General features: G+C 49.2%; 9 protein-coding genes across 9 annotated transcripts; 1 reads left to right on the plus strand and 8 right to left on the minus strand.

Annotated features, from left to right (window-relative positions):
• Window positions 1-5,918: 5,918 nt before the first annotated feature.
• On the minus strand, window positions 5,919-7,456 carry BU26DRAFT_593804 (uncharacterized protein; the record flags this gene model as incomplete). Its single annotated transcript, XM_033834888.1, has 3 exons — window positions 5,919-6,973; window positions 7,025-7,105; window positions 7,159-7,456. The coding sequence occupies 3 exons, from the start codon at window positions 7,454-7,456 to the stop codon at window positions 5,919-5,921; spliced, it is 1,434 nt and encodes a 477-aa protein (XP_033685104.1).
• Window positions 7,457-8,644: 1,188 nt separating this feature from the next.
• On the minus strand, window positions 8,645-10,046 carry BU26DRAFT_593807 (uncharacterized protein; the record flags this gene model as incomplete). The annotated part of the gene is made up of 5 exons (XM_033834889.1): window positions 8,645-9,093; window positions 9,144-9,274; window positions 9,336-9,442; window positions 9,495-9,504; window positions 9,643-10,046. The coding sequence occupies 5 exons, from the start codon at window positions 10,044-10,046 to the stop codon at window positions 8,645-8,647; spliced, it is 1,101 nt and encodes a 366-aa protein (XP_033685105.1).
• Window positions 10,047-10,607: 561 nt separating this feature from the next.
• BU26DRAFT_540020 (FAD/NAD(P)-binding domain-containing protein) lies at window positions 10,608-12,675 on the minus strand (the record flags this gene model as incomplete). The annotated part of the gene is made up of 7 exons (XM_033831531.1): window positions 10,608-10,894; window positions 10,951-11,171; window positions 11,220-11,520; window positions 11,571-12,031; window positions 12,070-12,321; window positions 12,369-12,457; window positions 12,562-12,675. 7 exons carry the CDS (start codon window positions 12,673-12,675, stop codon window positions 10,608-10,610), a joined length of 1,725 nt encoding a protein of 574 aa, XP_033685106.1.
• A 996-nt stretch (window positions 12,676-13,671) lies between these two features.
• Window positions 13,672-15,403, minus strand: BU26DRAFT_425315 (MFS general substrate transporter; the record flags this gene model as incomplete). The annotated part of the gene is made up of 4 exons (XM_033823619.1): window positions 13,672-13,823; window positions 13,897-14,342; window positions 14,392-14,976; window positions 15,024-15,403. The coding sequence occupies 4 exons, from the start codon at window positions 15,401-15,403 to the stop codon at window positions 13,672-13,674; spliced, it is 1,563 nt and encodes a 520-aa protein (XP_033685107.1).
• Window positions 15,404-16,795: 1,392 nt separating this feature from the next.
• BU26DRAFT_295486 (DUF572-domain-containing protein) lies at window positions 16,796-17,993 on the minus strand. Its single transcript, XM_033821705.1, has one exon. The coding sequence runs from the start codon at window positions 17,890-17,892 to the stop codon at window positions 16,813-16,815; it is 1,080 nt and encodes a 359-aa protein (XP_033685108.1). The 5' UTR covers window positions 17,893-17,993; the 3' UTR covers window positions 16,796-16,812.
• Window positions 17,994-18,484: 491 nt separating this feature from the next.
• BU26DRAFT_518544 (uncharacterized protein) lies at window positions 18,485-21,689 on the minus strand. The gene is made up of 13 exons (XM_033828841.1): window positions 21,530-21,689; window positions 20,351-21,479; window positions 20,111-20,297; window positions 20,027-20,058; window positions 19,887-19,979; window positions 19,704-19,726; window positions 19,566-19,636; window positions 19,242-19,516; window positions 19,085-19,128; window positions 18,954-19,032; window positions 18,870-18,901; window positions 18,765-18,820; window positions 18,485-18,709 (listed from the first exon to the last, which is right to left on the minus strand). The coding sequence occupies exons 1-13, from the start codon at window positions 21,578-21,580 to the stop codon at window positions 18,628-18,630; spliced, it is 2,154 nt and encodes a 717-aa protein (XP_033685109.1). The 5' UTR covers window positions 21,581-21,689; the 3' UTR covers window positions 18,485-18,627.
• Window positions 21,690-21,906: 217 nt separating this feature from the next.
• Window positions 21,907-24,693, plus strand: BU26DRAFT_455561 (Ran-binding-domain-containing protein). Its single transcript, XM_033824884.1, has 4 exons — window positions 21,907-22,078; window positions 22,168-22,257; window positions 22,311-22,376; window positions 22,423-24,693. The coding sequence occupies exons 1-4, from the start codon at window positions 22,058-22,060 to the stop codon at window positions 24,487-24,489; spliced, it is 2,244 nt and encodes a 747-aa protein (XP_033685110.1). The 5' UTR covers window positions 21,907-22,057; the 3' UTR covers window positions 24,490-24,693.
• BU26DRAFT_295603 (uncharacterized protein) lies at window positions 24,616-26,303 on the minus strand. Its single transcript, XM_033821706.1, has 3 exons — window positions 25,899-26,303; window positions 25,116-25,839; window positions 24,616-25,061 (listed from the first exon to the last, which is right to left on the minus strand). The coding sequence occupies exons 1-3, from the start codon at window positions 26,091-26,093 to the stop codon at window positions 24,742-24,744; spliced, it is 1,239 nt and encodes a 412-aa protein (XP_033685111.1). The 5' UTR covers window positions 26,094-26,303; the 3' UTR covers window positions 24,616-24,741.
• Window positions 26,230-27,069, minus strand: BU26DRAFT_593867 (uncharacterized protein; the record flags this gene model as incomplete). The annotated part of the gene is made up of 1 exon (XM_033834890.1): window positions 26,230-27,069. A coding segment is annotated over one exon (555 nt), but the record flags the coding sequence as incomplete, so codon positions are not given.
• Between the last annotated feature and the right edge of the window lie 557 nt (window positions 27,070-27,626).

Genomic DNA, 27,626 nt, shown 5'->3' on the forward strand with positions numbered 1-27,626 from the left:
TAGAACACCTAGCTAGGTAAGTTAGCTATAGGTAGCACTGTCTCTACGAGCTGTAAGAATAGGGTGCTAGCAGGGTAGGTTAGGTTAAATTTAGCTATCTAAAGGTAAGAAGTAGAAGGATGCTCTAAGAGCTCTCTATATATAGAGGTGCCGAGCGCTAAGGCGCTAGGCTAGGTTACGTAACAGAATTACGTAACCTAAGGTTATGTAACCTAAGGTAAATCCTAAACTAGACTATTACAAATAGAATAATAGGCTAGAGCTACCTAATAAATAAGAAAAATAGAAGGTACTAGAAGTACTATAAGTAGAATTTATCTAGAAATTCTACAGTATAATAACGCATAGACACTAAGAAATTAAACGTACTCTTAAAAGAATATAATAAGAATATAGGCTACTCGCGATAAAGAAAAAAGTTACAAACATAATATAAGAATACATAGAATACTAATAAAATAAGATAACTAGGTACTAACTCTATAGATTACTATAACCTCTAGAAACACCTATAGTACTATAGTAACATGTTACTATAAACTTTATTATAAAACTACCTAGGTTAATTAAACCCGCGTTATAAAGAAAGTGCGATACTATCTTAGTAATTATAAACTAATTTACTAAATATGTATACTTCTACCTAACTAGCAAAACTCTTAAAGCTAAAGAACTAGCTTATAAGGTAAGTTAATAGCTATTTAGCTAATATAGAATACTAGAATAAGTTACTATAAATAGAGACAAGCTATTTATCTCTAAGTTCTAGAACGCACTACTTAGCTAAATAGAAATAAGTAATTAAATGTTAACTAGCTTCTACCTATAAACTAATAGCTAGATAAAGCGAACAAACTAGACTCTAGAAGAATACCTAAGAAACTACGTTAACTAAGAATAGAATAACTAGATTAAACTCTTACCTACAGTACAACTAGCTTATAATATAGTAAAATAAGAGATAATAGAGATAACTCTCTATTAGGCATGTTATAGCTATAAAGCTAGAATATATAGATTCTTAATACATATAGCTATAATCTCTCTAAAGGTAGAAGAAAAAGAATACTAAATAAGAATAATCTATAATAGACTATAGAAAATAGTAGAAAGAATAACTTAACAAGTAAATAAGAAAAGAATTAAGAGACTAACCTTTAAGAAGAGAGGTAAAGTTTTTATTCTACAAAAAAACCTACGTACTAAACAACCTAGTAAAAAACTTAACTACCTAAGAATTAGACTATTTAAGATTAATAGGTAACTTAGACCTATTAACTATAGGTTAAAACTACTACTAATAATATAAATACACCCTATATTTTATAAATCTAAACTTAAGCTAGCGCCTAATAACGTACTACTTAATAAATAAATAGAGGTAGAACTAGACTAAGACTTTAAGGTTAAAAAGATACTAGATAGAAAGCGCATATAAGGTTAGTAGAAGTACTAGGTTAGATAGAAAGAATATCTACTAGAGAAAGACACCTAGAAACTACTAGAAAACCTTAAGAACTACTCTAAGAAACTTAAGAAATTTTGTTAGCAGCACTAACCCTAAGACTAGAAGACTAGAAGCCTAGATCCTCTAAACAACTCTAGTTAAACAACTAAAGAGAATTAACTAAAGAGATAAAAGGTTATAGCTGTAAGAGTTGCTATACCTTACGCTCTAACTACTCTAACTTCTTAATATTAGCTAGATCTTTTAAAAGCAACGTATTACAATAACGCTATACTAGCTCTAGCTACTTTTATAAGCGCTCGCTACGCGTATCCGCGAACCGCTAAGACTTGCGTAAGAACGCCTTCTAGCAACCTAGCTTAATATAAGAATAATCTATCTTTGTATAAAGGCGAGCCTCTATACGCGCTAACTCTACCCGCTAAGTCTTAGCAAGACGCTCTGCCTTAAGACTAGCCTTAGACTACTAAGAACGTAAATTAGTAGCTAGCTAATCTAGCTTCTCTATCTCTTTCTAATTTAATACCTTGTTGTAAGAGCAACTCTTTATAATATACTTAGAGTAATAACTAGAAGACACCTCTATAACGCAACGCAGGTTATAGAAATAGTAAGTACTATAGAGGTTGTTAGATATATTAGCGCTAGTGCGTAGAATAAGGTTAGCATAATAGTAGTAATAAACTGTTAAAGACTTAGTATAAGCAGGCGGCATAGTAGAGAAAGAAAGAAAAGAGAGAGTATAATACTATAGAACTATAGGTAGTACTACTCTTATATAGAAATAGTATAGAATAATAAAATACTATACCTAGAAATAGAATAGAGCTTTAGAATAACGCTTTAGAAGGAGAGGTAGGTGTTATAATTATAGAATTAGTAACAAGGTAGGCTAGCTAGGTTAAAGAAACTAGCAAGCTAAGCCTAAGGTTACGAGATAAGGAATTACGTGTAGAGTTATAGGAATAATTAGAGTTACATAACGTAGATTAGATAGATTAGATAGATTAGAACCTAATCTAGAGAAGTAGACTCTAATCTAGGCAATCTATAGAAGCTAGAGTCTTAGCACCTAATCTAGCTAAGACAGCATATATATATAACTAGAAGGAGCTTGCTTCTTATAGCTTCTTATAGTTATTACTTTATTTATTAAATTACTATAGAGACTTGCGATTTATAGTATTATTACCTCTACTTCTTTATTACTAAAGATCTATAGCCTAACGTATACCCCTTACCTTCTCTTACAAAAGTAAGCATTAATCTTAGTTAAGAGAATAGCTTGTAACACTTTCTATCTTTCTATACTATAGTACTAAAAACACTTTACTTTTAAATAACTATATAAAGCTACTATATTATTAGGTAATAGGCTCTATATAGTTAAAGTCTACTATAATTTATATAATAATAAGTTTATATAGCTAGATTAACTATATATATATATAGTTAGAAGAGAAAACTCTAAAGAAGATATTTTTCTAACTTCTACCTCTTATTACGCTATACTTAGAAGAGCTAGCGCTATAGAAGTTTTCTAGAAACCTTTATTAGGTTATAAATACTATATACTATAAGTTTTATAGATTATTATAGAGATATAATAGTACTAACTAGAAGAAAACTAGATTTTTTCTAAAAGTTAGTTAAATACGTATAGCTTTTTAATTACGTAATATATCTTAGTATAACTTTACTATAAGGTGTAATATACTATAAAGAATATATATATAAATTTTTATAGAAAAATCTTAAGGTTTCCCTTAGTTATTTAAGAAAAACGAGTTGGTTTTCGTTAATTTTCGTTGCCAAGAAATCGTGAGGGATTCGATAATATAGGAGATTCGATAATAAAGTACGTTAGTAGCTATAGTAACTATCTTTAAATTACTAATATATTAGTATAATACTATAAATACCTTTCTAAACGTAAAGCTTTTATAAAAGCTCTACTACTATACTCTAGAAGGTTTTACTAGTTAGTTTAGTAAGCTCTTAGAGTTATATTAAGCTCTATATAGACTAAAGAAAGTACCTTTACTATAGTATAAGAATCTTATAGAGACTCTTAAGAAGTTAGAACTTATTAAAATAAGTATTATACTATACCTATAGGCTAGTAATAAGCTTATAGTTTTCTTCTTTATTAATAATATTATTATACTTATCTACCTAGATAATATAGACGTTTACATAGAGTTTAAATACTACCTACTTAAAAAGTATAAGATTAGAAAGATAGGTTAACTTAATTAGTTTCTAGATATATAAGTTATAAGAGATATAAAAGTAGCGTTAACCTAGCTAATCTAGAATTTCTTTATTAATAAGATTACTAATAAGTTTAACCTACTTTTAAAACTAGATACTAAGTATCTATAATTCTCTATAAGAGAGAATAACCTTACGAAATCTATAGAGGTACCTAATAGAGAGTAAATAAAGCTTTTCTAGTAGCTAGTTAGCTTACTAGTATATATTTTCTACTTTATACGTCTAGATATATTAAGAGCTTACTTAGTATTAGCTTAATACTTAATTAACTTAGGTTAATAATATCTCTACGCTACTATACACGTATAGTAATACCTTATAGAGTTAAAAACTCTTATACTTAAAGTATTATAATACGCTATAGAGAAGAAATACTTCTAGAAAGTTAATTTTAAAGAGTCTATCTTCTATAGAGCCTTAGATACTTTATTTAGTAATAACCTAGATACTAGAGTAAGCTCTAAAGACTATATCTTTAAGCTATATAGATTATCTATAGATTAGAAGCTATAAAATATAAATAGTAACTAAATTAATAATTAAGGTAGAGCTTCTAGCGCTTTTAAAGATAGCTTTAGAAATAGAGTAGTAGAATCTACTTTTCTACTACCTAAAGCTAAACCTTAATATTAAACTAAAGCTTTAGTATAATAATTAGTAGACTATAGATATAGTAACTAAGGCTATAGAGAAGCTTTAGATAAAGCTTAAACACGTTAACGTATACTAAATATAGCTCTACTAGAAAGTTAAGAACTAAAGAATTAACGTTAAATAGATTTCTATAAGTTAAATACTAGCTAATAGACTTATAAAGATTCTATTACCTTAGAAACACGCCTACTTTATTTAATAGTTAGAGCTTAAGAATATTTCTAGTAAGTTAAAGCTTCTACTATTCTTAGTAGAGTAGTAGAAGCTATCTAAGAATCTCTTACGCTAGTACTAGATTAGATAGTAAACCTAACCTAAGTAATATATACCTAATTTACTAGTATTTTAGAATCTTTAAGGTAACTATTTACTCTTATTTTACTTCTAGCTCTACTATAGAAGCGTCTACTATACTTATTTAACTATTTTTTATTAATTTTAACGTATATATATACTAGTTTTATACGTAATTCTATTATATCTTAACTAGCTATATTTATTATAATTTATTAGATTAACTATAAAATTAATAGGCTATATTTATTATAATAAGTCTAGTCTTAATAAAATATATAGTAATATATTAACGTCTACTTAATAATCTACTCTATAAGATTACTATAAGCTATAGAGAGCTATAGTAACTATAAAAATACTCTAAAAGCTATTAGATAAGATATTCTTTCTTTTTACTCTCTACTCTTAAGTTTAATTTACGCCTTTAATATTACTCTATCTCTTTTTACCTACGTAGAAGCTATAGAGATAGTAGTATAGAGGTATTATACTATTACTTAAATACTTAAATACTCTACTATCTAAACCTAACCTCTAGATTCTATATTAGACTTTCTAATTAGAAATAGAGTTAACCTTATATATAAAGCTCTTATCTTTCTTAAGTATATACTCTTTTTACTTATTTTAAGTTTTCTATACTTTATAGAAGTAAACTAGTTTTTAAATTTTATATATATATTATTTCTTTCTTAACTACTATTACCTAAAAGTTAACGTTTACTACTATAGCTAGGTAGGCTAAAGGTATAATAGTATATACCTTCTCTAATATTATTAAGGCTTTTAAGCTATTTAGCAAAGCCTCTAGAGGTAAATAGAATAATTTTACTTTTTACTTCTAGGTTTAAGCTACTGTCTAGACAATAACGCGGTTCTTCTACTTTCTATACTTCTTTTTAACTCTATAGAGTTCTCTTATAAGAGAGATAGCTCTTATAAAATACTATAGTACTAAGAGGTGTATTTATAGAAGATAATTATTAATTACCTTTTTAGGTATAGTTAAAAGTCTTACCTTCTTAGACAGCTTTCTATATACACTTTAAGCTAGAGAGGTGTGTTGCTAGATATAGTTACTACTTTACGTAACCTGGTCATGTATATATATAGTCATATTCCTCGTATTCTCAATCAATTAACTCATGTCTTAATACTCTGCAATTCATCCAATATTTACACACTAAATGTAAGCCACGCTGTATATGCCCCAAATCCGCCTCTAACATGCTTTAACAGTTCCAGCCTTTTTATACCATCCGCTTCCAACAGCATTATACTTCGCATCCCCAGTATACTTCTTCGCCCATGAATCATACATTTGACCTGCGGTGCCACTCACATCCAGGAAGCTAATCTTGCACCCGAGCGCCTTGTACCCCGGAGCAAGCGTGCTGCTGAGGAAATTTACCACCGTCTCGACCAAGACGACTGTGTTGACGAGCTCGGACGGGAAGTTGGCATACATGGCGTTGTACAGGAAGCAACCAAAGGACTGAGGATTATTGGGGACGTCGAGAGGACCCGCCACCCATGAGTGGTCGCCACCGCCGCCACCAATGGCAGGCTTCACGTAGAGGTACACGTCGAGGATGCCGCCAATGGCTTCGGCGACAGTCATGGGCGTCGCGCGGCGGTACCAGCCTTGCTCTGGGATGCGCTCGGGCACATGTGTGTAGGTGAGTTCCGGGTCGTTCCAAGCGCCCTGTCGAGTGGGTTTTGCTCCGTAGAAGCTGGTGATGGATGCCCCGTTCGCGACACCGCCGGCACCAATTGTGCCATTGGAGAAGAATCCGGGGATGAAGTAGTATGCGGCCATTACGACTCCAGCTGATGGCAAGTTGAAGTAGAACTGCTTGTTCGCTGCTTTAGACGCCGCATACCGATTCTTGAAGTGCTCCTTGATCGCTTCGACGCTGTATGTGCCATTGCCCCTCGCAAGCGCTTGCTGGTGCATTTGCTTGAAGAGGTCGGGCTCGAAGGAGATGTTGTCCCCTTCGAGGTAGAAGTCGAGCCGGGTGGCGGAGGCATCGCCCTCGTTGAACTCGCCGTGGCCGGCAATGCCGGAGGGCGTGCTGAGGATGGAGTTCAGTGCGCCGTTGAGAACGCCCACGCGGTTGTCTGGGCCGCCGATGCTCATCTTTTGGGCGATGATGTCGCCGCCATCAATGGCACCTCCAGCTGCGAGGAGAGAAGAAAGGTCGGCACCCACGTTGAAGAGCGCTGCGGCGCCGGCGTCGATCCGGCCGATCGCGGCAATACCGTTTCGTGGGATGTCTGAACGGTCGTTAGTAGCTTGTTCGTTGGGGAGGAGCGGAGATAGCATACATCCATGGTTCGCGAGAGTGTTCAGACTGGGGCATGGGCCGCGCTGGTCCGTCGCACGTGGAGCCTTGAAGGGATAGTTTGCTGACCACAGGTAAATGAGTATGTAATGATCCGGATGATGGTGGGAGGCGTACACTCAGGGAACTTTCTCAGTCCCTTTACGGCATCGTCGGTGGGTATGAGGCCTAGGATCGGATCAACTACTGCTTTCAAGGTGCCGTCAAGCAGAGCCACAACGCCGTTCAAGAGCCCCGTGTTCAGCTGATGGCGGACATGCTGACCTTCCTGAGCTCCTTGATGTTCCTCTAGACGGCGCACCATCTCTGCCCGCGCCTCGGGATGGTTCAAAAGAGCCACCATTCCCTCCGGTCTCAGCCACGGAAAAGCGAGCGCCGAGTGCGCCGCGAGGGCGAAGATTAGCGAGAAGCGCATGCTGATAGGAAGAAAAGCCTGAAGTGAAGCATCAAGCGACGAGAACTTCCAAGGGCTGGTTTCGGTAGTCCATTTCATTCCCTCGCCTTTATACCGATAATCCTAAACGACATCATAGCCCAGCACGAAAGCCGTAGCCTCATTTCGTCGGGAGTCGCACAGCAAGCGCCACCAAGCTTTCCAACACCTCCCACAAGCCAACCTTATTTACCTTCTCCGCGCACCGTTCTCGCCCAATTGCCATCCCCACAGGCTCCATCGAGTCTCGGAATTGCATTTCGAGCACGAGGCTGTTGCGTGGGTGGCTGCACCGTCAATATCAGGATTCGCAAGCCCTGCTTGGATCTGGGGGTTGTACAATTAGCCGCAAAGCCCGGCGTAGTGGGAGCGGTGCAGTAGCGTGAGTAGCCCAATTCTGACAGTCAGGGGTCCTTCCTAGTTGGGGAATACCGAAGAAGGATCACCATTCGCTTATCCTAGACCCGGGAAGAGGCGATCCACTAGGAATTTGCCATTACCAAGATCTAGTCTCGGTGCCCCGAAATTAGCATCGGTATCTGAGCATCCACGGTGGCTCGTGATATAGCCAAGGCGTGACGGTTGGCCTCAGCAACTTTGTCCGCCTTTTCATAGGTCGGGAAGGGATGCCGTACGACCAAGTTATCTTGCAAATGCTCCTCGCGAACACGAGAATAATGCAAGCTTTCAGCGCATGTACTGTTCTTCCACGGAGAGCTCTTCACAATCCGAGGCACCTATTGTAACCGATTCATATAAGCGCATCTGAGGCGAAGAGCCTCTTATTGCCATGACATCTTTATCGGCGAGAATTTTTTAGATACCGTTACGTGGAAAGGGTTGAGGTTCGGGTCGACTGGGCAACATGGGCCGGAAAGAAGGGGAGCTTGCAAGTATATGTTACCGTGTAGGACAAGAGGAGCAGGTATACACTTCGATGGCATTCTGTGAAGAACTACCCCAAAATCTTGCATACGTTGAAATCAAAATGGCAAGCCGCCCTAGAACTGGACCCTGAATTGACTCAGAATAAATCATGTACAAGAAATACAGGAGTGTATATCAGCCCTTATATTCTCCGAGATTATCTAACCATGGAATCTGTCGACAATACCAGATCCCACCGCCTGGTCTATCCAACTGCGGCATGCTCTGCCAAAAGTCAAAAGCCTAGGAACGCCATGGATACATCTTCTTGATTCCCTCATAATCCAAGTCGCTGGGCTCCTCATTTTGCGCTTGAAATTCCGCATTGTCCCTTGTCGGCTTTGAAGGAGGCTCGTATTCCTTGCCGCCATTCTTCCACTTGTACAGTGTGAACTCTTCAAAATCCGCCGTTGTCTTCGCAAAACTCCGCGAATGGTAGTGCATGATGGACTTGTAATCGTATTCGGTTGATGCCTCCTTCTCAAAGGGGTCCTCACCGCTAGGGTCAACGTCCCGGTCATACGCATTGTCCGTGGAGAATTGCTGGGCCGATCTCCAACCGTACATCATGGACTTGTGCCAGTCTCGACACACATCCTCAGGGGGGCCGTACCCAGGATAGTCTTCAATCCTCTTCTTGAAGAACTCCCAGTCTCTCAAGTTCTTGCACTCGAAGTGGACATAGTGATCACCTAGAAGTTCGTCAGCAATGTGTAGCACAGACAGGGTGTATACTGCTCACGATCTGCTCGCTGATGCTCATGCTCCAGGCCAAATATATGCCCGAACTCATGGGCCACCGTGACTGTGGGGTCCCAATCCAGAGGCGGATTGATGTTTAGGTGATAGCTGTGGCGACCTGCGTTGTTCCGACTAGAAAGCGAGGTAACGCGTGAGCAAAGCTGTATCGAATCGGGATGGCACACACACTCACAAGCTATCGGGAAAATACCCCATAGTACCCGAACCTCCAGCCAATGAAGTGTCGCGATTCCCATCTTTGTCTTCGTCCCATCGGACCTCGAGCACATCGTGGGGCACCTGTTATAATGTGTCAATACCGGCGAGCCTCTCTGCAAGGGACTCTTCGTACCTGTGGGTTCCTAAAGATGAAGAAACCTCAGTCAGAAAGGCTCTGTAAAGAAAGAATGTAAAAGGAAGTTCGGCACCGAGAATGAAAAGATACAATGCTATGTCTGAAGTAGGGGGTCATAGGCACTTTGTGCCACTGCTTTACGTACCAGGTATGCAATGGCTCGTTGCAGTACAGCGGAGTGCCATCCTTCGTGTACTCCACCGGAGTTGCAAGCGAATGTCCATTCTCGGCATTTGCGTCGCCAATCTTCTTGTGCCAGATCTCCCAACCCTTGTCAAACCATGGCTTTAGATGCTCTTTCTCCTCTTTGCTCCGGTAGCAGTACTTGATCCGCGTAATCCCGTCATCATCGGCTGGCCACGGCTTGAGGGGTGTATACGGGTGCGTGACAGCGTTAACCCAGCGCCTGGCGATCGTCTTGTTATACAAGTACTGCTCGCGGAGCTCACCGAGTAGCGTGGTGTTGAGGTATTTGAAGTCGTTGAATGGCGGCGGGCAGGACGCAACCAAGCCCATAAGGGAGAGGAGCAGGATTGCTACCAGCTCCATCGCGAACAGGACCGGAATTTGGGGTCTTTGAGGGTTGAATCAGATCCCAGGAGAAATTGCGAGGGTAGGTCTAGTCGAATGAAGAGACCATTAGAGTGGGCAGGGGGAGGGGGTGCTTTATAGGTAAGGCCTTCACAGAGAGCCTGCCGGGCTTCAGAGTCCGAGAAGGCTCGAGCGCGGTGCGGGGCTCCGTTCGGGCTAAAATTGAAGATAGGGGTGAAAGTGAAGCTGGGGCTGCGGCGCCTCATGCAGGTAATACCTAGGTACAATGAGCGTGGATAAGCACGATAGAGTCTGTTCTCTCTGTTGATAGGGGATTATTTGCGTGCCGGTGACGTAGAATGAGAGCGGTGAGGCATCTTCGCTTTCTCATCCATCACCCGATGGTGCCCAGGTGGGCCTCTGACGTGAATGCCGAATCGGGATACCCGATAGAGGGACAGAGTGTGACTTTCCCCTTTCTAACCCATGGTATCATCCTGCCATTCTGAGCCAATGACCTCCGCGACTGCAGGTTCAGGAAAATGACCTTGAGAGCGTTCCCTTCTCCTTAGACCCATACTACAACCTTGTCGAGCTCCCGCTAGTCCCCGTCTTCTCCTTCTCATTCCTCACTTCCTCCACCTCCTCAACAGGGCCCTTATATCCAATCGCCTGCAGCCACTTCGGATCGATATTCTCTACCTGCAAATACGGGCTCACATCCGCACCCTCCGTAACATCCGCCATCGTGTACCCCATGCCCAGATGTGCCCAAGGGTTCTTGTGCATGTACTCGATATGTAAGTCCTCATAGCGCGGTGTCTCAATAACTTGGCAGTATTGCAAGGAGGAGCCGCACCAGATGGCTACGTGTCAAGTCAGATACTGAAGTTTAGATGGAGGATGGGGCATTTACACTTACCATTCACGCGACCGGTGTCATTGTTCCTATACCAGGCTCTGCAGTCGTCCTTCCACACAGTGTGTTTGATCCACTCTTGTGCATGTTCGTTGAACAGATCGGTCATATCCTGGCGCGGGACCCAAGATTTGATATGATCGCGCTGCATCTTCTTTATGATCTGGATTGCATACTCAGAGACTGAAAGCAACGGTCCGGCGACCGAGCCGTTCTCCACCGGCCTGGCGATCTATCAGTAAGCATGGGCCACGTGCAGGAAGACAACGAACCATGTAGGGCCGATGAACATGAGCCAGTTCGGCATGTCGGGGCATGCGAGTCCAAGATAACTTTCCGGCGCCCCTCTCCACTTATCGGAGAGGTCCACTCCGTTCTTGCCGATGACAGGGAAGCGGGGACGATAGGTCACGTCGAAGCCGGTCGCGCAGACAATCGTATCGACTTGTCGCTCGATGCCGTCTTGGCCGATGACGCCGTTCTCGGTGATTTCTCCCACTGCAGTGAAATGGACGTCGACATTGTCCTTTTGGATAGCTTCCATATAAGGATCTCCTGGAGTGACACGGCGGCCTGGTCGTGTTAGTATGACTATAACGTAGGTGCGGCGATTAAAAGCGTACAACCAACTTCAAACTTGGGCGTGAAGCCCTCCAGCAGCCTCTCGTCCTTGATAAACTCCTTCATCCTAGCCTTGAACATCTCCTGGGCACCCTTTTGCTTCTCACTCCCCGTGTAGAACACGCCCCAAAGGCCGTTGACCTGGGTCTCCATGTCCTTGGCATGTGCAACAAGGTTCTTGGGATTGTTCGGAAAGGCCGCCTTTTCCTCCTCGGTGTAAATCTTGTTCTGGCCGGCATTATTTGCCATCGAGACGAACCAGACGCCGGTGCGGACAAAAACGTCCAGATGCTTGACGTATGGCTGCATACCCGGGACCGTCTGGATCGACGACGCGCCGGATCCGATGACAGCGACGCAGTCATTCTTCCATTGCTCTTTCTGATAGTCGTCCGGCCAGGACGCCGTATGCGCTATCCGGCCTTTGAACTTATTCATTCCCGGAATATCCGGCCACTTGAAGCTGTTCAAGACGCCCGTGGCATGGAGCAGCATATACACTCCTCTTCTAGCTCCTTGGTCTCACCGGACGACGTCTTGTGCTGTAGCGTGACTTTCCACTTTCCAACATCGTCCTGCCACTCTGCGCGAATAACCTCGGTGTTGAAAGTCATATATTTGCGAAGCCCGAATACGTCACAAACCTTGCCGAGGTACTCGTGAATGTCGGTTGCATATGAGAAGTAACGCGGCCAGTCGGGGTTCAGAGCGAAGTTCAGGGTGTACGCGTGGGAGGGCACGTCGCAAGCACAGCTGTCCCGTGTGAGTTCAGCCACACCCCACGGATTTAGGGAGCACACTTGGGATATCTATTCTCCAACCATGTCCCACCAATATCCGCGTTCTTTTCGTAAATGACATGCTCAACGTTTTGACAATACTTTTGGATCTAGTATGCCATGAGAATGCCCGAAAAGCCGGCACCAATGGTCAGGACTCTGAGTTTCCTGGATGATGGATCCTGAAAGCAAAGTTAGCAAAGATGGTAGAGACAGGACTATAACGACGGACATTGTATATGATGTCCGGGATGTTATAGCCGCCGGATCCGGGCGTCGAGTAGTCCCATTTGCCATTTGAGCTCGGAGAGTTCAAATTCGGTGCCATTACTGCCATTGGTGGGCGATGAAGGACGGTGGGTGAAAGTGTCGGACGGAACGATGAGGTGGAGTAGAAGGCCTTCAAGTACTTCTCGCGTGGTACTTCTCGCGCGACACAAAGCCCGATCAGTCCGACCACCCAACCACGCCAATGACGAGCTCGTCACCTCTGAGGGAATGAAAGATAAGATGACTGCGCAATTGGCGGCTTTCTGTGCTACCAACTCCCGAGATCTGCGAGACCGAAAACCCGACGCACAGGAAATGAAAACCAGGAAACAATACTGAAACAGCTCGTCCATTAAGCAGCCTCCCCATCTCTTGTCTTACGGCAGCAGTGTAACCTTCCGTGCATACGTGATAGAACCGTGTACTGATTCTCGTACGAGTGGTCAACGCTAACGCCTCAGCAGAGTGACGGAATCTCACTAGCGCAGTGTCGGGATGTACGCCTAATTCTGCAGGGTATTTCGAGTAGCGTAGCGTACCTGGCACGTTCTGAGGTCTGCGCAGAGCACCGGGCTGGCATTCATGCTTGATCTGGCTCAGTAACCATGTACCAACACTGTTTGCGCAAGCGCAACTTTCTAAGGTTACCGCGAACTGAGCGCAGCCACCTTGAAGATTTATGGGCTCCACAAGCTCTCGTATAATTACCTTGTCCGGCAAAGATCATCTCCTTTTTCAGGATGCTGGAGTAGCAGCACGGGATAGTCGTCCTACCTTGGTTAGATCTCAGCGCGATGCAGAGAGTTCGGGGTCGTTCCACTGCGTAAGAGCTGTATTAGCCTTCGTTTGGACCTTACTCGAGATCTTCGTCTCATGTTCAGAATGCAACCACAGAATATCCGCCGTTGTGCGGGATCCATGAATGACGTCATTAAAATCCCGAATCCATTCATTGGCTTGGCGCCAAGCAGGCGTGCTGAGCTTTTTGCGTAGGTATCCAACTAGCAAAGACGTGCGATGACAAGATACCTTCTTGATATCCGCTGAGAAAGGATCACGCAACAGGTCCGCCCTTTGTCCTCATCCTCCCTCCATACACTTGCAGAAGAGCGATGATGACCATGGCCACTGCAACGATAATAGCTTGAATACCAAAGGAGAGGCCGAAACCGCTCTTCGCTCCCCAGGGTTCCTGAAAGTAACCCACTGCGAAGCCCGCAATAACTGCTTCTCGTCAGCGATGGTTCCATACTAGAGTTTGGACGACAGGAGCACTGACCTCTAGCAAAGTTCAACAGTCCCGAAACTTCCGAACTGGCATTGCCATATGAATCAAGCGCGTACGCGGTGATGGCGACCGTGGCAAGCATAACGCCAAAGACGTACATGCCCCAGCCCATGATTATACCGGCGTAGCTCAAATGCTTCTCTAGGGTCTGGCCAACGATTATCAAGCCGGGGATCATGAACGCAGCGGCCACGTAGTTGGTCACGAGTCGCGCCTCGGGCTTGAAGATGCCATCGTGCTTTCGTACGTAGCGGTTCGCGATCCAGTCGTTGAAGAAGTGGCCGAAGGCTTCGCCAATGGTGACTGCGACAAGAGGAGTAAAGTAAAGGAAGCCGACCGCCTTAGCATCGAAGCCATAGCCGCCTTGTGCGATGGGGGTTTCGAGGAGGATGGTGGAGGTAATATTGATGCCAACAGCCCACATGAAGCTCATGGCGCTGCACATATTAGTGACAAAAGAGGGTGGGGTAAAGTAGGAGAACATACTAGTAGAACATAGCCGGAATAATAATGGGTTTGAAGAAGGTAGATAACAGGCGCTTGCAACAATGCCACCACGTCTTGAAATACCCCTTGTGATGCTGAATCTGCCATATTCCGATGATGCGCGAAAGCCGGGCGGCCAGGGCCTGGGATCGTGGAGGTTGTTGATCCATAGGAATGCTTCGCTCGTAGTACGTTTCGTCGCAAACGGCCAGGATGAAGACCAGGTCGGCGACGCCCATTGCGAAAACCAGCCACATGACTGCTCGCCAATCACCAGTCCCCGCAATAATGAAGTTGGCGAAAAAGGGCCCAAGGTATGGCGACAGGATGAATAGCGCCACCCAGATGCCAATTTTCCTAGCATGTTCATGAAAGTAGAACATGTCCTTAACACAAGCCAGCCCGACGACTTGATAGGCCGTCAATGTAAGTCCCATCAGGGCACGGAAGCCGTAGAAGACGGGGAAGCTGCCTGTGACGGCGCACGCGAGCGTGAAGAGGGTTCCTGTGAGAGTCGACCAAAACATGACGGGTGCTCGGCCCCACCAGGAAGAGACCACGATCCAGAAGAGGCCACCAATGCCCCTGGGCAAGTCAGTACGCACAAGCGCAAGGGTCGTAGCATAGCTTACAACATGACCACGTTTAAATTGCCGGCTTCATTGACCTTTGCGGGTGACATGCCCCATTCCTCGCCCTGGAGGACAATAAGCGGAATACCAGAGCCGCTGCCATAGTCTCCCAAAAAGGCAGTCGTAGAGACGACCGCTAGCATCAAATGCTTGCGCGTCCATGACCAATTCAGAGGGTCGTTTGGATCAGCAGTCGGCTGTGGGACGAGGACGGTGTGGCCGTCTTTGGCGAGCTTCAGGTGGCCATATTGGCCCTTTTCGAGGTGAGCAGCGCCGGTGTCGAGCAAGACGACATCTGGCTCGTGTCCAATCTCTTGCTCATGGATTTGCGCACGGGTGCTGGTATTGATATGCGATATCTCGGCCTTGTCTTCCGCCATGTCGAACGAGTTGTTTGCAGAAGCAGATGAAAAGAAGAGAAAGAGAAGACGTCTTGAGGATGGAGCACGGTATTGAAGAGTCGATGCAGGGATGCAGTCAGCAATATATTGTCATTCCCTCGGGCCAGGCTCATCAGACAGGGCATGTCAGAAGTGCCGACGTTGTGGCGCATATGTAGCACAGTATGCGCTTCCAGGAGCAGAGAGCACTGATTGGTCCCATGGAGCCCCACGGGGAAGCCGTCGCAGTTTAGCACTGAGACGGCCAGAATGTTGGGGTCGTGTAGGAGAGATCTGCCCCGGCAAAAGGCTTCGCTCAACTGCCGAGAGACGAGCGCGGAATAACGCCGAACAGCCGATGAGGAAACATGTCCTGGAATAGGGCCTCAACCGGGTCATGGGAGTTTAGATCGGGCTGTTCCTGGGTCGTTGGACTCGTCACATAGTACGATCTAGTGCTTGAGAAGACGGGGACTATAATGGGGCGGGGCTCCGAGATGATCCTCTTTGTCTTCCGCAGGCTGGAGTGAACCCCTGTAGCCGAGGTACCGTTCAACCAGGTGCCCCAGGTGGTAAGAGGCCGACTGCGGGAGTAGTGTATGTTGTAGTCTGTAACGATTTGAGTGCTTTCGTGTCGCGCGGGTAGTTGAGCTCAGTCCGAGCTTGAAAAGGCTCCGAAGCCATGACACGTGTTAGCGTGAGCAACTCGCGCGACGCGGCATTTTCTCCCGTCCGAAATACTATTGGAGGGGATTGCGCAACTACATTTGTTGAATTCAAGCCTTCCTCTTGCACTTATCGCTAGTCTTTTTGGTTTATTTTTCCGAAGGAAAATATGGAACACAGCGACTATAGCACACGCCGTCCATCCGTACCCTTGCGGTAAGCCCTTCACTTCTCCCAGCTTCATGGAAATCCCATTGGGCACTACATGCACCGCGCGCAGTGAGTGCGATATGTTGAAGCTTCCCAGTCGAAGCTTCCGGACAAACGTCGTGGTGGAGACCGAAATTTGTAGATGGGGCCGACGGTAACGAGTAGACCCCAAAGCACTGCGACGCCATGTCGTTTGTGTTCGGGACTTCAGGGTTGTGCGCTACAAACATCATATTCGTACTGTGACCTCAATTGCATCGCGCACTGCCCGCATGCAGGCGTTCACATAGCCCTGGCTTCATATCATTGCCTTCTCGAGGCCTTCTCCCCCTCCATCAAGACTACAGGATTGTCTCTGTCTACTCTCCACTTCGCAGGCGGCAGTCCTTCGTTGGCGAGACCAGGCCGCTCATGCGGAAAGATTGGTAATAGGCCCGACCGAGGCGGCCATCGTTCTGCCGCTCCGGGTCACTCGGCGAGAGCACGTCGAAAGCTGTAGGAATATTTGCCGAACTTGTCGCAAGAGATAGCGTTCAATCCGAATCGTAATCGACGAGTAGCGCGGGCCGCACAGGCTTCTTTGGCGGAGGTTCCGCTGCCGTCGCATCAGGTGTGTCTAGCGTTTGAAGAATGGCAGCCGGTGGTTTCTGCAATGAGGGTCCGTCCCTCTTGCGCTTCAGTATTCCGAGATTTTGCTTTGAGCTGGTCTTCGCATCGGTGGTTAGGAACGGGTCGATGGATGCTCTGGTGTTGCCAACCAGCGTCCGTTGCAGACTTTGCCGACTCTTCTCCGCCAGTATCTCTGATTTGAGTTTCTTCAATCTAGCGGGTGTCTCGACAGTCGTACTCGTCTCTTGGCTCACGAAGAGCGGCTTCCTCGACGCCTCCTCGACCTTACGGTCGCTTGTCCCCGCAGCAGCAAACTCGACAAGGCTCGCGCGAACACGATCAGCGTCCGTCGCATCCGCAATATCGATCCCCAGACCGAACTTCTCCTGCACGCCCTCCTTGTATCTCTCCTCCCTGCGTAGCACCTTTCTCTGCGCGCGAAAGTCGCGCCTCAGCCTCGCATTCACATCATACGGATCCCTCCACACCTCCGCCTTCTCGTACAGCTCCTCCACCCGCTCCATATTCTTCTTCTCCAGCCCCTTCTCATCCATCTTACCCTCCAAGTTCGCAAACGCATCCACCCGCCTCCTCTCCCTCTCCTCCTCGGTCAAAAACTTCAGCTCGCCCTCCTCCTCGCCAGCCTTCTGCTCTCCATAGTCTCTCCTGCGTGCGCCCTCGACGACCACATACTCAGCGTTCTTCGGGTCCGTCCTGATTTCCCACCACCCGCCGCACGCGGAGTGCTTCATGCGGAAGCTCCATATCGGCGTTGAGTAGTAGTTTCCGACCTTCTTCTTCTCGGCGTTGAAGCGCACGCCCTGGCCGACGATGGCGGGCGGGTTGCAGTGGTCGCACCATACGGCGAAGGGGAGCTCGAAGCGCACGGTGAGGATGCCTTGGTTGATCTTCTTTGCGCGGTGGCCGAGTGGGTGCGACGTGTTGAAGCGGGGCGCGTTTTCGGCGTCGGGCGGGTAGTATCTGCCCATGTTGAAGCCCTGCATATTGAGGGCTGGTAAGGGGGTGCGAGCGCGTCGTGCGCAGAAGGTGGCATGTAGTGGTTGAGCTCGAGAGCGCTAGAGGTTCGTGGGTGTGGGGTTGGGGTGTTGGATCGGGGTGCTAATAATCGTTGCGCCGATCCGGACCGAGAAACCACGACGCCCAACGCCTTCACGTCACTATGGAGAATTTCACCCATCCACGGTAGATACATACCGCACGTCAACCTCGCGCAGCTAGGCGAGTCTTTACGAAGCGCAGACATTTGTCATCTGATTCCAAAGGCGTAAATCACGTGCCCCTCCTGCGTCCGAGTGTCCCTTCAGAGCTGCAAAGCTCCACCGACGTGCGCTGCCTCTCGAACGCCAACATTTGCTACACTTTCTGCCTCGCAAACGCTCTGCTTTATGGAACACGCGAGTAAGACCTTCCCAGACAGGAAGGTGAAATAAGGTTGTCCGTTGATTGCGGCACTAAAAGGCTTGTCTCGTCGCCCTTTTGCCGCGGGAGATCGCCGAATCAGCGAAGCTTCTTTTCTGTACGGACTATCGCGATACATGGTTTCACAGAGAGCAGAATCAACAACCAAGCAGCTGATGAAGCAGAGATACGCATCCATATTCTTTTGGTCTATGTGTCGGATCGCTACAATCCGATCGTCGTTGTGCTACGAACGCTGACGTCGCCACCAAGAGCCCTCTGTCTACCGATTCAATCCATGCAAGGCTCTTTTGGCTTGTTTAAGAAACTGTCGACGGATCCGTGATGAGCTTGGTAATCTTTCCAATGGCGATTGTCTGGCCTTGGTCTCGCAGTGTGAACCTGGTTGTGTGCGAATTAGCAAATCATCGTGATGCCGGTAGCCGTGATCGCCTACCGTCCCAACTGTGGATAATCCTCAAAACGCTCCACGCAAATCGCTCCTGCGGTGCCCTATGCGCTTGTTAGCGATGCTCCGTAGACTGTATGGCTGAATGCTTACTGTGACCTGCAACCGTGCGATGATGCTCATTCCTAGTCCCTATCAGCACGTTTTATCGTACGACTGCGGCGACTGAAGACGGACCCTTTGTGGCGAAGCCCGGGGGCTTCTTACTCTTACGCCCAGTGCCCTTTTCTAATTTGTGGAGGAGCGCAGAGAATGTCTGTTTGATATAAGCTAAGGTTCCATTTAGCCGTGAATTTGGGAGTGCTCACGACTTCTTCCTGAGCAGCATGCACGTGCAAAACGCAATTAAACCCTAAAGAAACGCAAAGTCAGTACTGTGTATCAGAATGGGCATGGGCAAGGGGAGAGGGGGACGCGACTGAGTACTCCCGGTGCGAGACGTGTCTGCACTTGGGGCTTACTTACCTGCAGTCAGGATCGACCGGAGTTCGAGCAGAACGATTTGTGCTTCAAACGCCGAGACACAGTGTACCGGTCTCTTGGGAGAGCACAGGACGAATCCTGGTAGAATATCCTCCTCTTCGACGCCTCGCAAACGAATTCGGACCTGGTCTCCGCATGTCGCTGCCTGAATCTCATCTTCCTGCTCTCCATATAAGGCAGCAATGGAGATGGTCTCTCTGTTGGGCATCATCAAGTACTTGCTATCCTTTTTGAGGACTCCCGACTCGATTTTACCCCTAGGGTTGGCGTTAGCGAGCGTTCTAGTTGATGGAAAGGGAAGCATACTCGACCATTGTTCCTAGGTCGCGATACTTAGCAGCGATAGGCATCATGAAGGGCGCGTTGACCTTGCGTTCCTACAGTGGATTAGAGTTGGTTGGCACAGGTCATAAGACATATTGCACGCAGTTCGAGGGGACGTACGAGAGCTTTCATGTTGTCCAAATCTAGCGTAGTTAGCAAAGTGTGCCAAATTATAGGACGGAGTTAAAAGCCGGTCGCGTAGCGGGGCCTAAGAGCTCCGCCAAGCGCCACGCATGTGTTCGCTCATGAACTCTGTCGCCGAAGCTACACACGTGTTGCTCTCCGTCTTTCGTCTATACTTACATTCGAGGAGTGACGGTCCACCATACCAGGGAGCAAGATCCTTCGACACTCGATCCTTGATGCCGACGGTGGTTTGTGCGCTAATGGGCATGACTGGCTTGTCAGCAAGGGGCTGAATCTAGAGGTAGTATCGAGCTTACACGCAAGGTCTGTCTTTGGGTTGTATCCTACGCTGTGAGACGTTAGCGCCCCTACTTTAGCACACGAGTACGGTCAATGCTCACCCCTTGAGAAAGGCCATCAACTTGGTCGTGCACTCCTTGTACCGGTCTTCGGACCATTCGACGGTCGGGTCGTCCATCTTGTTGACCACTACGACCAGCTTGTTGACGCCCTGAGTCTTGGCCAACATAGCATGCTCACGTGTCTGTCCGCCTTTTTCAAATCCAGTCTCGTACTCTCCCTTTCGTGCTAAATGCAAGAGTCAATAGAAGTGATGCTGAGGCGAGCCAGAAGGGTCGTACCTGAAATAACCAAAATACCCACGTCGGCCTGAGCCGCGCCACCAATCATGTTTGGTACATACGTCTTGTGGCCCGGAGCGTCTAGGATGGAGTAGCGGCGTTTATCAGTCTCAAAGAAGCCTCTGCCGACTTCCACCGTCTTGCCCTTGGACCGCTCCTCCTTGGTGAGATCTAGCGCCCATGACAGGTACCACGTCTCTCGTCCAGCGTCCTTAGCTTCCTTTTTGTATTTGTCCATAGTCCGCTCGTCTACCATGCCGGTGGCGTAGAGAATGCTACCTCCGAGCGTTGACTTGCCGGCATCAACGTGGCCCAGGAAAATGATGTTGACGTGCTCCTTGCCATACATTTCTTCCAAGAGCTCCTCATCGACGTCTTCGGCCTGCTCCTTTTCCACGTCTGCTGCCCGAGCCGCAGCCTTGGCATCGCTGGCACGAGAGGGGCTGCTCCGTCCAGTGGATGGGGTTGGTGAAGTCTTGCCAGACGCGCTAGGAGACGCCTTGGTCGGCTCGCCCGTCTTCTCGATGGCTTTTGCGGCGGCGACCTTTGCGCCGGCCTCGGGCGCCTTTGGGTCTACACCGTCCTTGACGGAGGACGGCGCCGGGGCGGTCGAGCCTATGGAGAGGACTTTAGTCTGGCCTGCCTTTTCAACCTTGGGCGCGGCGGCCTCGGCGCCTATAGACAGAACCTTTGCCTTGGGCGCAGCATCTCCACCGATGCTCAACACCTTTGCCTTCGGTTGAGCCTCCTGTTTTTGTTCAGACGCAGGAGCAGGTACGGGGGATTCCGAGCCACTGCCGCCGGCTGCTGGCCTCTTCGCAATCTGCACCGGCGCCTGACGTTGCTGCTGTTGTTGGGGCTGAAATTGCTGTTGCTGCTGCTGGTACTGGTAACCGTATTGCGGATAGCCTTGCTGGCCCCCATACTGCTGTTGGCCGTACTGTGGATAGCCCTGTTGTCCTCCGTATTGCTGGTAGCCTCCGTATGCCTGCTGGTTGTAATAGTTGCCGTATCCCCCGCCATATTGCTGGTACCCCTGGCCAGGGGTGAAGCTTTGTGCGCCGGGCGTGAAGGACGACGCGCCGGGGCGGAAACCCCCTTGCGCTTGCGAATTGTTGATATTGAGGTTCTACAGACATTAGCATCTCGCACTAGAGCAGACAGACGCCGGTCTCCTACTTGGGCTTGCTCAGCGAGCCTCTCCTCCTCTTGCTCCCACGAGTCGGCCATTGTGAGAGACGCGGTCGGCCAGAGCACGCCGGGGTGTTCGACGTGGGTGAAGCGGGGCTGCGCGGTGGTCGAAAGTCAAGAACGGCGGGCCGACGGCGGGGCTGCGTGCGAGGGAGCAGGAACGCGGATTCGATGGGTTGAGCAGTGGGGATTAAGGAGCGGCTCGGTGCCTTTGTACGCACGTTGGGACGAGGCAGTCGCGCGGGCGAAAAGTGAGAATTGACGGGCGGTGATTTTGGTGGGGCGCTGAGCAGCGAGGCGCAGAGTGGCTGGTGACGTTTGACTCCCAGCGACCTGACTCAGCGCTCGCGCCACAAACACTGTCGCCTGCAACGGGCAACACCGCCGTGAATGTCTGCTCAAACATGCCTATTTCTTCCCGCTCGCACCCCGCCTCAGTTCCTCTCTGTAGGACGCCACACATTGCTCGTCTGATGAGGTTGAGTCTCTCGCCTTAAAAGAAAGGTGGCACTCAACATGGAGGTTCTACTCTCCAAGGTATACCCACCCTTCTTCGTATAACACATTTGGCGAGCTTCCTGGCCCTGATTCCCATTGGTTTTAGAGCATGACTAACATCAGCAAAGGTGACTCAACAGGCTATGAACTATGCCATCCGAACCGGCATCACCATTACCAGCGGGTACGCCATTCGGCAATGCGGTCGCCTACTCAAGGTTCGTGCATGACACCGACCCTCTTAAACTATTCGTGCACTAATGAGCACCAGACCGTGGAGGGCCGCGAGAAGGAGGAGCTGGCTGCCTTGCAGCTACGCCTCGAGGGCAAGATCCGAGTGAGTCCTTCCAGCCCTAGCTCGGCGCCCCTGTCTGACCCGCTAGATCATCTCGCCTGCAATCGACATGATTGAGCTCATTGCAGCACGAGGAAACACGTCATTAGAGTCAGCCGTGACTCTTACCAAGTCTCTTCGCTGGGACATCCAGTCTCTCGGCGTCCGGCTTGCAAAGGCCGTCGGAGAAGAAGAGCTCGCGCGAAGGGGTAGCTCAAAGAGCAAGTCGCGTGCCCAAAACGACCTGGAGCTGAAGCTCATCATTTCCGAGATCAAGAAGCTGCTCACCCGGATTGAAGATGCGGTGCCGCTAATCAACCTCGCTATTACGACCTCTGGCGTCAACCTATCCACGAGTCTCCCGGCCACAGTATCACCATCAAGGCTCTTACAGGCCAGCACATTTCTCACCGCGGGCGACGCGCAGTACAATGTGTCAATGCCCAGGGCGCAGCAAATTGGCCCTGCATTCACCCTATCCGTATACATGCTCTTTGCCGGCCATGCCTACAGGCCTCATGATGAAGGCATTCGAGAGACGACGTGGAAAGAGGTCATGCACAAGGCGCGCGTTGTCCTTTTGCGGGTGCCGCTAGACCATGTCTATGACTATCCTACCCCCTTTGGACCCAACACTCGGCAATCTGACGAAGGCGCTCATCGCCACATACCGGCTGAAGGACGACCGCACGAGTTTGCCTACCAGTTATTGATTGTGGAGGATCTCAATGACGACCGTGTCCACACTTTCGACGACGACGAACCCCAACCAGGTCCATACGAAGGAGTCGAACTTGCCGGCGTACGCGAGATTGTCCCCATTCATGAAATCTCCAAAATCTTTTACGCAGACACAGGAAAGATTCTAAACATTGGCACAGAGGGCGAGACAAACAACCCTATTCTCCTCCTGAAGCGCGATGTCAATGCTGTTCCTCCAAGGCGCATGATGGAGCAAAGTGCTCTTGAAACAGAATACGAGTCGGACAGTTCGCATACCGTGGGCGGCTCTGACGATGAAGCTGAGCAGTCTGAGCTAGATGACCAGCTCCGGCGCGAATCTACAGCCGATCTGTCCGATGCACCCCCGCAACAAGGAGAGCCAGACGCGCATCCGTGGCGTCTTCCCCCAAATCTGGACCTTGAATGGATGGCCTTTGAGGTCTATACAGAAGAGCCCTCGACGGATTCTGATGTCGACGAGTCCGAAGCAGATCTCTCGTCCCCTTCACCGGCCGATTCCACACCGCAGCGCGCCGACTCTATATCTGCCGGCCTCGCACCCCCCTTTTCCAAGCTGAACCTACGTCCGTCGACGCCGTCACATACGCCTCCCCCGCAGAACACGCAACTGATACCTTCGCCGCAAAAAGCCTCTGTTCCCATCCCTCAATACGCTCCCAAACCTACCTCGCTCCCAGCAATCAAGTCGTCTCTCTCCCTCCTGGAAATGCTCATCCGCCTGACAGCCCTCCAGCAATTCCAACAAACCTCACACCTTGCCATCCCCGACGAACTCCTCACCTTCTTCTTGTCGGAGAGCAGCACTGTGGGCGCAGGTGGCGACGGTGAACTCCGACGACGCGTGCGCCGCGAGGCACGCATGAGGGTTGGCTTCGATCCGTACGACGAGAGCCCGATCAAGCGGCGCGGAGAAGACTATCTCGAGCACGAGTTCCACAACGACGAGCATGGTTACGACGACATCTCCCACGGAGAAGGCAGGCCCTTTGACTACGAGGGCTATCCGCACGGTAAGGCGTCGACAATCTACTCGCGCTCCAATTCCGCTACTCCGATGCGCTCACCTTCACTCCCAGGCTCGTCGCCCACGTCCGGTAGCCGGTCCAAGTCGTCTGCGGATATTCCACTTCCGTCTCGAGAAGGGCGACCATCGCTCTCGAATCTGTCGTCTGCGAGCCCGCTGCTTAGACGGGCAACTACCCAGCCGAATCAGTACAAGGGGATGAAGCAGCCCAGCTTTCGCGGCCCGCCCACGGCGCCTCCGTCGTCTAGCTCCCCGGGGGTGAGCCAGGCTGCGGTAGGCGCACAGCGGATGGGGAGCAACAGTGTGGCGCCGGATACGCCGCCGAGCAGCACCGGCAAGCGGGGATGAAGTGCACAAGGGTGTGGGTGCGGAAAGATGAACGATGAAAGCAGGACATGCATAGTAGGTGTTTGATACCAATTACGGTCTGATATTTATGTCTTTTACAAATAGCACAACACGGCATAGCGAACTTAGGGTACTTAGGGTCCGCGCAAAATACCCGCACAGGTATATAGATGAATAGAAATCGAGTAATATTCACTCAAGCCCACTCAAAGCGTTCCAACGCCTACAAACTCCATCCAAGCCCATGCCCGCTCACTCCCAGTCCTCCTCGTCGCTCTCTTCGGCAACAACCTCCTTCTTTTTGTCCTGCGGCGAGCCCGGCGCCCGGCTCGTCGCTCCACTGACCAGATCGTAGCTCGCGTCGCTATCCGCTACAGACTTCTCGTCGTTTGAGCGGCGTGGCTGCGCCGGCTTGAGTGTATCCTCGGCAGCGGGCTTCAGCGTTTCTTTCGAGGCGGCGAGACTGGTAGCGGATTTGTTGGTGGGGGTGGGCTTGCTGGGAGTCTTTGCCGCGTCGGCTTCGGAGTCAGAGTCCTCGTCCCACGCTACTTCCTCCTCTGCCGGAGCGGATGCTACTCAGACATTAGTCCCAGCTCAATCATGATGCGAGCAATGTATACACGTACCCTTCAGCATCTCCCTCCTCCGCTGCTCCTCGCTCTCAATCACATGCCGCAGGAAATAATACCTGCACCAAAAATCCCTATACTCTGTCTTCTCAGGCACACACGTCTCCATAGCCGTCCGTAGCTCCACATGCCTCTCCAGATCTCTCGCAATCGCCTCCGTCTTCTTGTCCACATCAAACCCCTTCTTCCAGCTCTCCCACTCGGGGCTCACGGGGTCCCTGAGGAACGAGTCCAGCGACGAGTGGATGACGTGCAGCTGGGCGTCGAAGCGGGTGGCATGCACGACCTTCTTGCCGCTGCTGTCCTTGGACTCGAAGAGCACTTTCCCGGTGGCGGCGCCGTGGGCGTCGGTTTCGGGGGGCGCGATGGTGACGGCGTCGCGCAGGAAGGCGCGGATGTTGGTGCCGAATTTGAGCAGCGCTTCGTCGGCTGCGTCTTCGGCTTTCTCGATGTCTTTGAGGCGCTTGGCCGCTTCGGCGCGGAAGCGGCTCAGCATGCCCTCGGCTTCTTTGACGATGTCTGCGGGGAGCGATTCGGGGCGGTCGGGGTGCGCGCCGGAGGAGGCGGGGTCGGTTGTGGTTGCGGTCGAGGGGCCGTCTTTGGCGGCTGATGGGGAGGTCGGCGAGTCGCCGGCGCTGACAGAGAGGTTGCGCGTGTGTTTTATGAGGTTGGAGAGGCCGGCTGTCGCGCTCGAGCTTGCGCCTTCGTAGTAGTGCTCGCCCTGCGCAATTGGATGTGGTCAGGAGAGCGTTGATGAGCGCGCGGATTTGGAGCGCTTACCTGCTTCTTCACGGATCCGAGGAAGCCCCCCAGGCGTGCTGCCCATGGGCTGCTGGATATGGCTTTGTAGGCATCTTGGATCTCGCTGTTGAAGTTGTTCGCGCCCGGCTTGGAGCTGTCTTTGCCGGCCTGTTGCTGCGGGGCTGGGTCTTCTGGGTAGCTCTCCTCTTGGATGTGGTCGTATGCGGAGTCCATAGTTTTTGATAACAGTACCGGGATATTTGAGGGAACCTTGGAATGCCGTGTGCGACAATGGGTCGGTGCTGGTGGAGAGCTTGCGCTGCCGGAGGTGCGGTTGCGTGAGATCACTGGACAAGCTCGTGCCGACGGATTGGTTCACTTGAAAGAACGGACTGGTATAAGATCAAAGTAGACAAGGACGGCACAACAGATGCTACTGTTCCGAAATTTGTGGAGCAGCTACCAGATACTTCTGCATCTATCGAGCTGTGGGTGAGCTTCGAGGTTGCTGGGTGGGGCCAGGCACAGTTCTTGGCATCCGTTTCAGTGTCCGAGGCTCGCGCGCCTCTGGGATATCAACCTTTGTAGCCCATGCAGCCATTCATGATCCTACATCGTTGGCTCTCGTGAACTGATCCACGTAACCTCGATATCCTCATTTCCTCCGCTTCCCCACCACTTTCGTGAAACCCTCCTCATCCACTTCCGGCGCAGGCTTCGGCTTCGCAAGCACGAGCGGCGGCGCATCATCCATATCCACATCGCCATCCTCGTCCTCGTCCTCGTCCGTCTCCTCATCCACGCTGTCCCAATCGGCCTCTTGGTTGCGCTCGCTGACCTGCACATTCCCGGTGTTGACCTCCTTGCCTTTCCTGGCCTCCCACCTGCTCTGCAGCCCGTCCACCGTCGCAAAGTTGCCCTCGCCGACCTCGTCCCGTATTGCCATGATATCCTTTGCGACGGCGACTTCGGTTTCGTCCTCTAACCGCACGCCGAATTCGTCCTCGAGAACCTGGAGCAGCATCACCTCGACATCTTCGGCGTCCGTGGCGGGCTCGTTCGTGAAGAGCTCGGAAATTTGGCCGGCGAGCCAGTCGCGCTTGTCTGAGCTATCGGCGCCGCCCCACTGACTTGTTACCGCGACCGTGAGGATGGGCCAGTTGAAGAGGGTATGCCAGATTCCAAGGTCGAGTTTCGCCTGCGCTTTCTCTTGGTTCCGTTAGAAATGCGACTAGAGAAGACCGGACGGCAGTGCGCACCTGACAATGATCTGGTAGCTGAAGATGCGGTCATCTTGACTTGTGAATCCGAGCCTGAAGTGTCGTGGGGTTTTCGAAGCTTTTGAGCCTGGATTTTGCCAGCGTCTTATCGATATGGGATGCGCTTAACCCTTTTTGGAATCGCACAGCATCCGAAGACCATCATGGAGAAAGCTACCAGGTACTTTGAAACTGCGCCACACTTGAGACGTTCTACAACCCATAAATCCACCGCCGAGGCTTTGGCCCATTCCGGATCCTGAGAGAAGTAGACGGCTCTCGTCGACAGGCTTCATCGGCGAACCACTTTACGCTCGAACCGGAGACTTCCAACTACAAAACTAGCTATAACTAACTACCTAGCACCGGGTCACTCTTTCGATACCGATTCGACAAGTCCATTTCCATTCCAGGCCTAGCCTGCGAATTACTCGATTGCGGCAGCACTACGGTAAGGCTATTGACTTTTAGTCACCAAAAGCATCCAGGATTACTTTAACGGAATCAG

This window comes from Trematosphaeria pertusa, assembly GCF_010094035.1.
Source record: "Trematosphaeria pertusa strain CBS 122368 unplaced genomic scaffold BU26scaffold_6, whole genome shotgun sequence".
In the NCBI taxonomy this organism is placed as follows: Eukaryota; Fungi; Ascomycota; class Dothideomycetes; order Pleosporales; family Trematosphaeriaceae; genus Trematosphaeria; species Trematosphaeria pertusa.

Bases quoted from the DNA above. Each gene is read 5' to 3' on its own strand.
- BU26DRAFT_518544 (XM_033828841.1), bottom strand. From the start codon at position 21,580: ATGGCCGACTCGTGGGAGCAAGAGGAGGAGAGGCTCGCTGAGCAAGCC. The intron at 21,480-21,529 runs GTAGGAGACCGG...TAATGTCTGTAG, and splicing joins GGCTCGCTGAGCAAGCCCAA to AACCTCAATATCAACAATTC. The intron at 18,902-18,953 runs GTCCGTCTTCAG...GATAGGGACTAG, and splicing joins CCCGGGCTTCGCCACAAAGG to GAATGAGCATCATCGCACGG.
- BU26DRAFT_295603 (XM_033821706.1), bottom strand. From the start codon at position 26,093: ATGGACTCCGCATACGACCACATCCAAGAGGAGAGCTACCCAGAAGAC. The intron at 25,840-25,898 runs GTAAGCGCTCCA...CCAATTGCGCAG, and splicing joins TCGGATCCGTGAAGAAGCAG to GGCGAGCACTACTACGAAGG. The intron at 25,062-25,115 runs GTACGTGTATAC...ATGTCTGAGTAG, and splicing joins GAGGAGGGAGATGCTGAAGG to CATCCGCTCCGGCAGAGGAG.
- BU26DRAFT_455561 (XM_033824884.1), top strand. From the start codon at position 22,058: ATGGAGGTTCTACTCTCCAAG. The intron at 22,079-22,167 runs GTATACCCACCC...ACATCAGCAAAG, and splicing joins TGGAGGTTCTACTCTCCAAG to GTGACTCAACAGGCTATGAA. The intron at 22,258-22,310 runs GTTCGTGCATGA...AATGAGCACCAG, and splicing joins AATGCGGTCGCCTACTCAAG to ACCGTGGAGGGCCGCGAGAA.
- BU26DRAFT_295486 (XM_033821705.1), bottom strand. From the start codon at position 17,892: ATGCAGGGCTTCAACATGGGCAGATACTACCCGCCCGACGCCGAAAAC.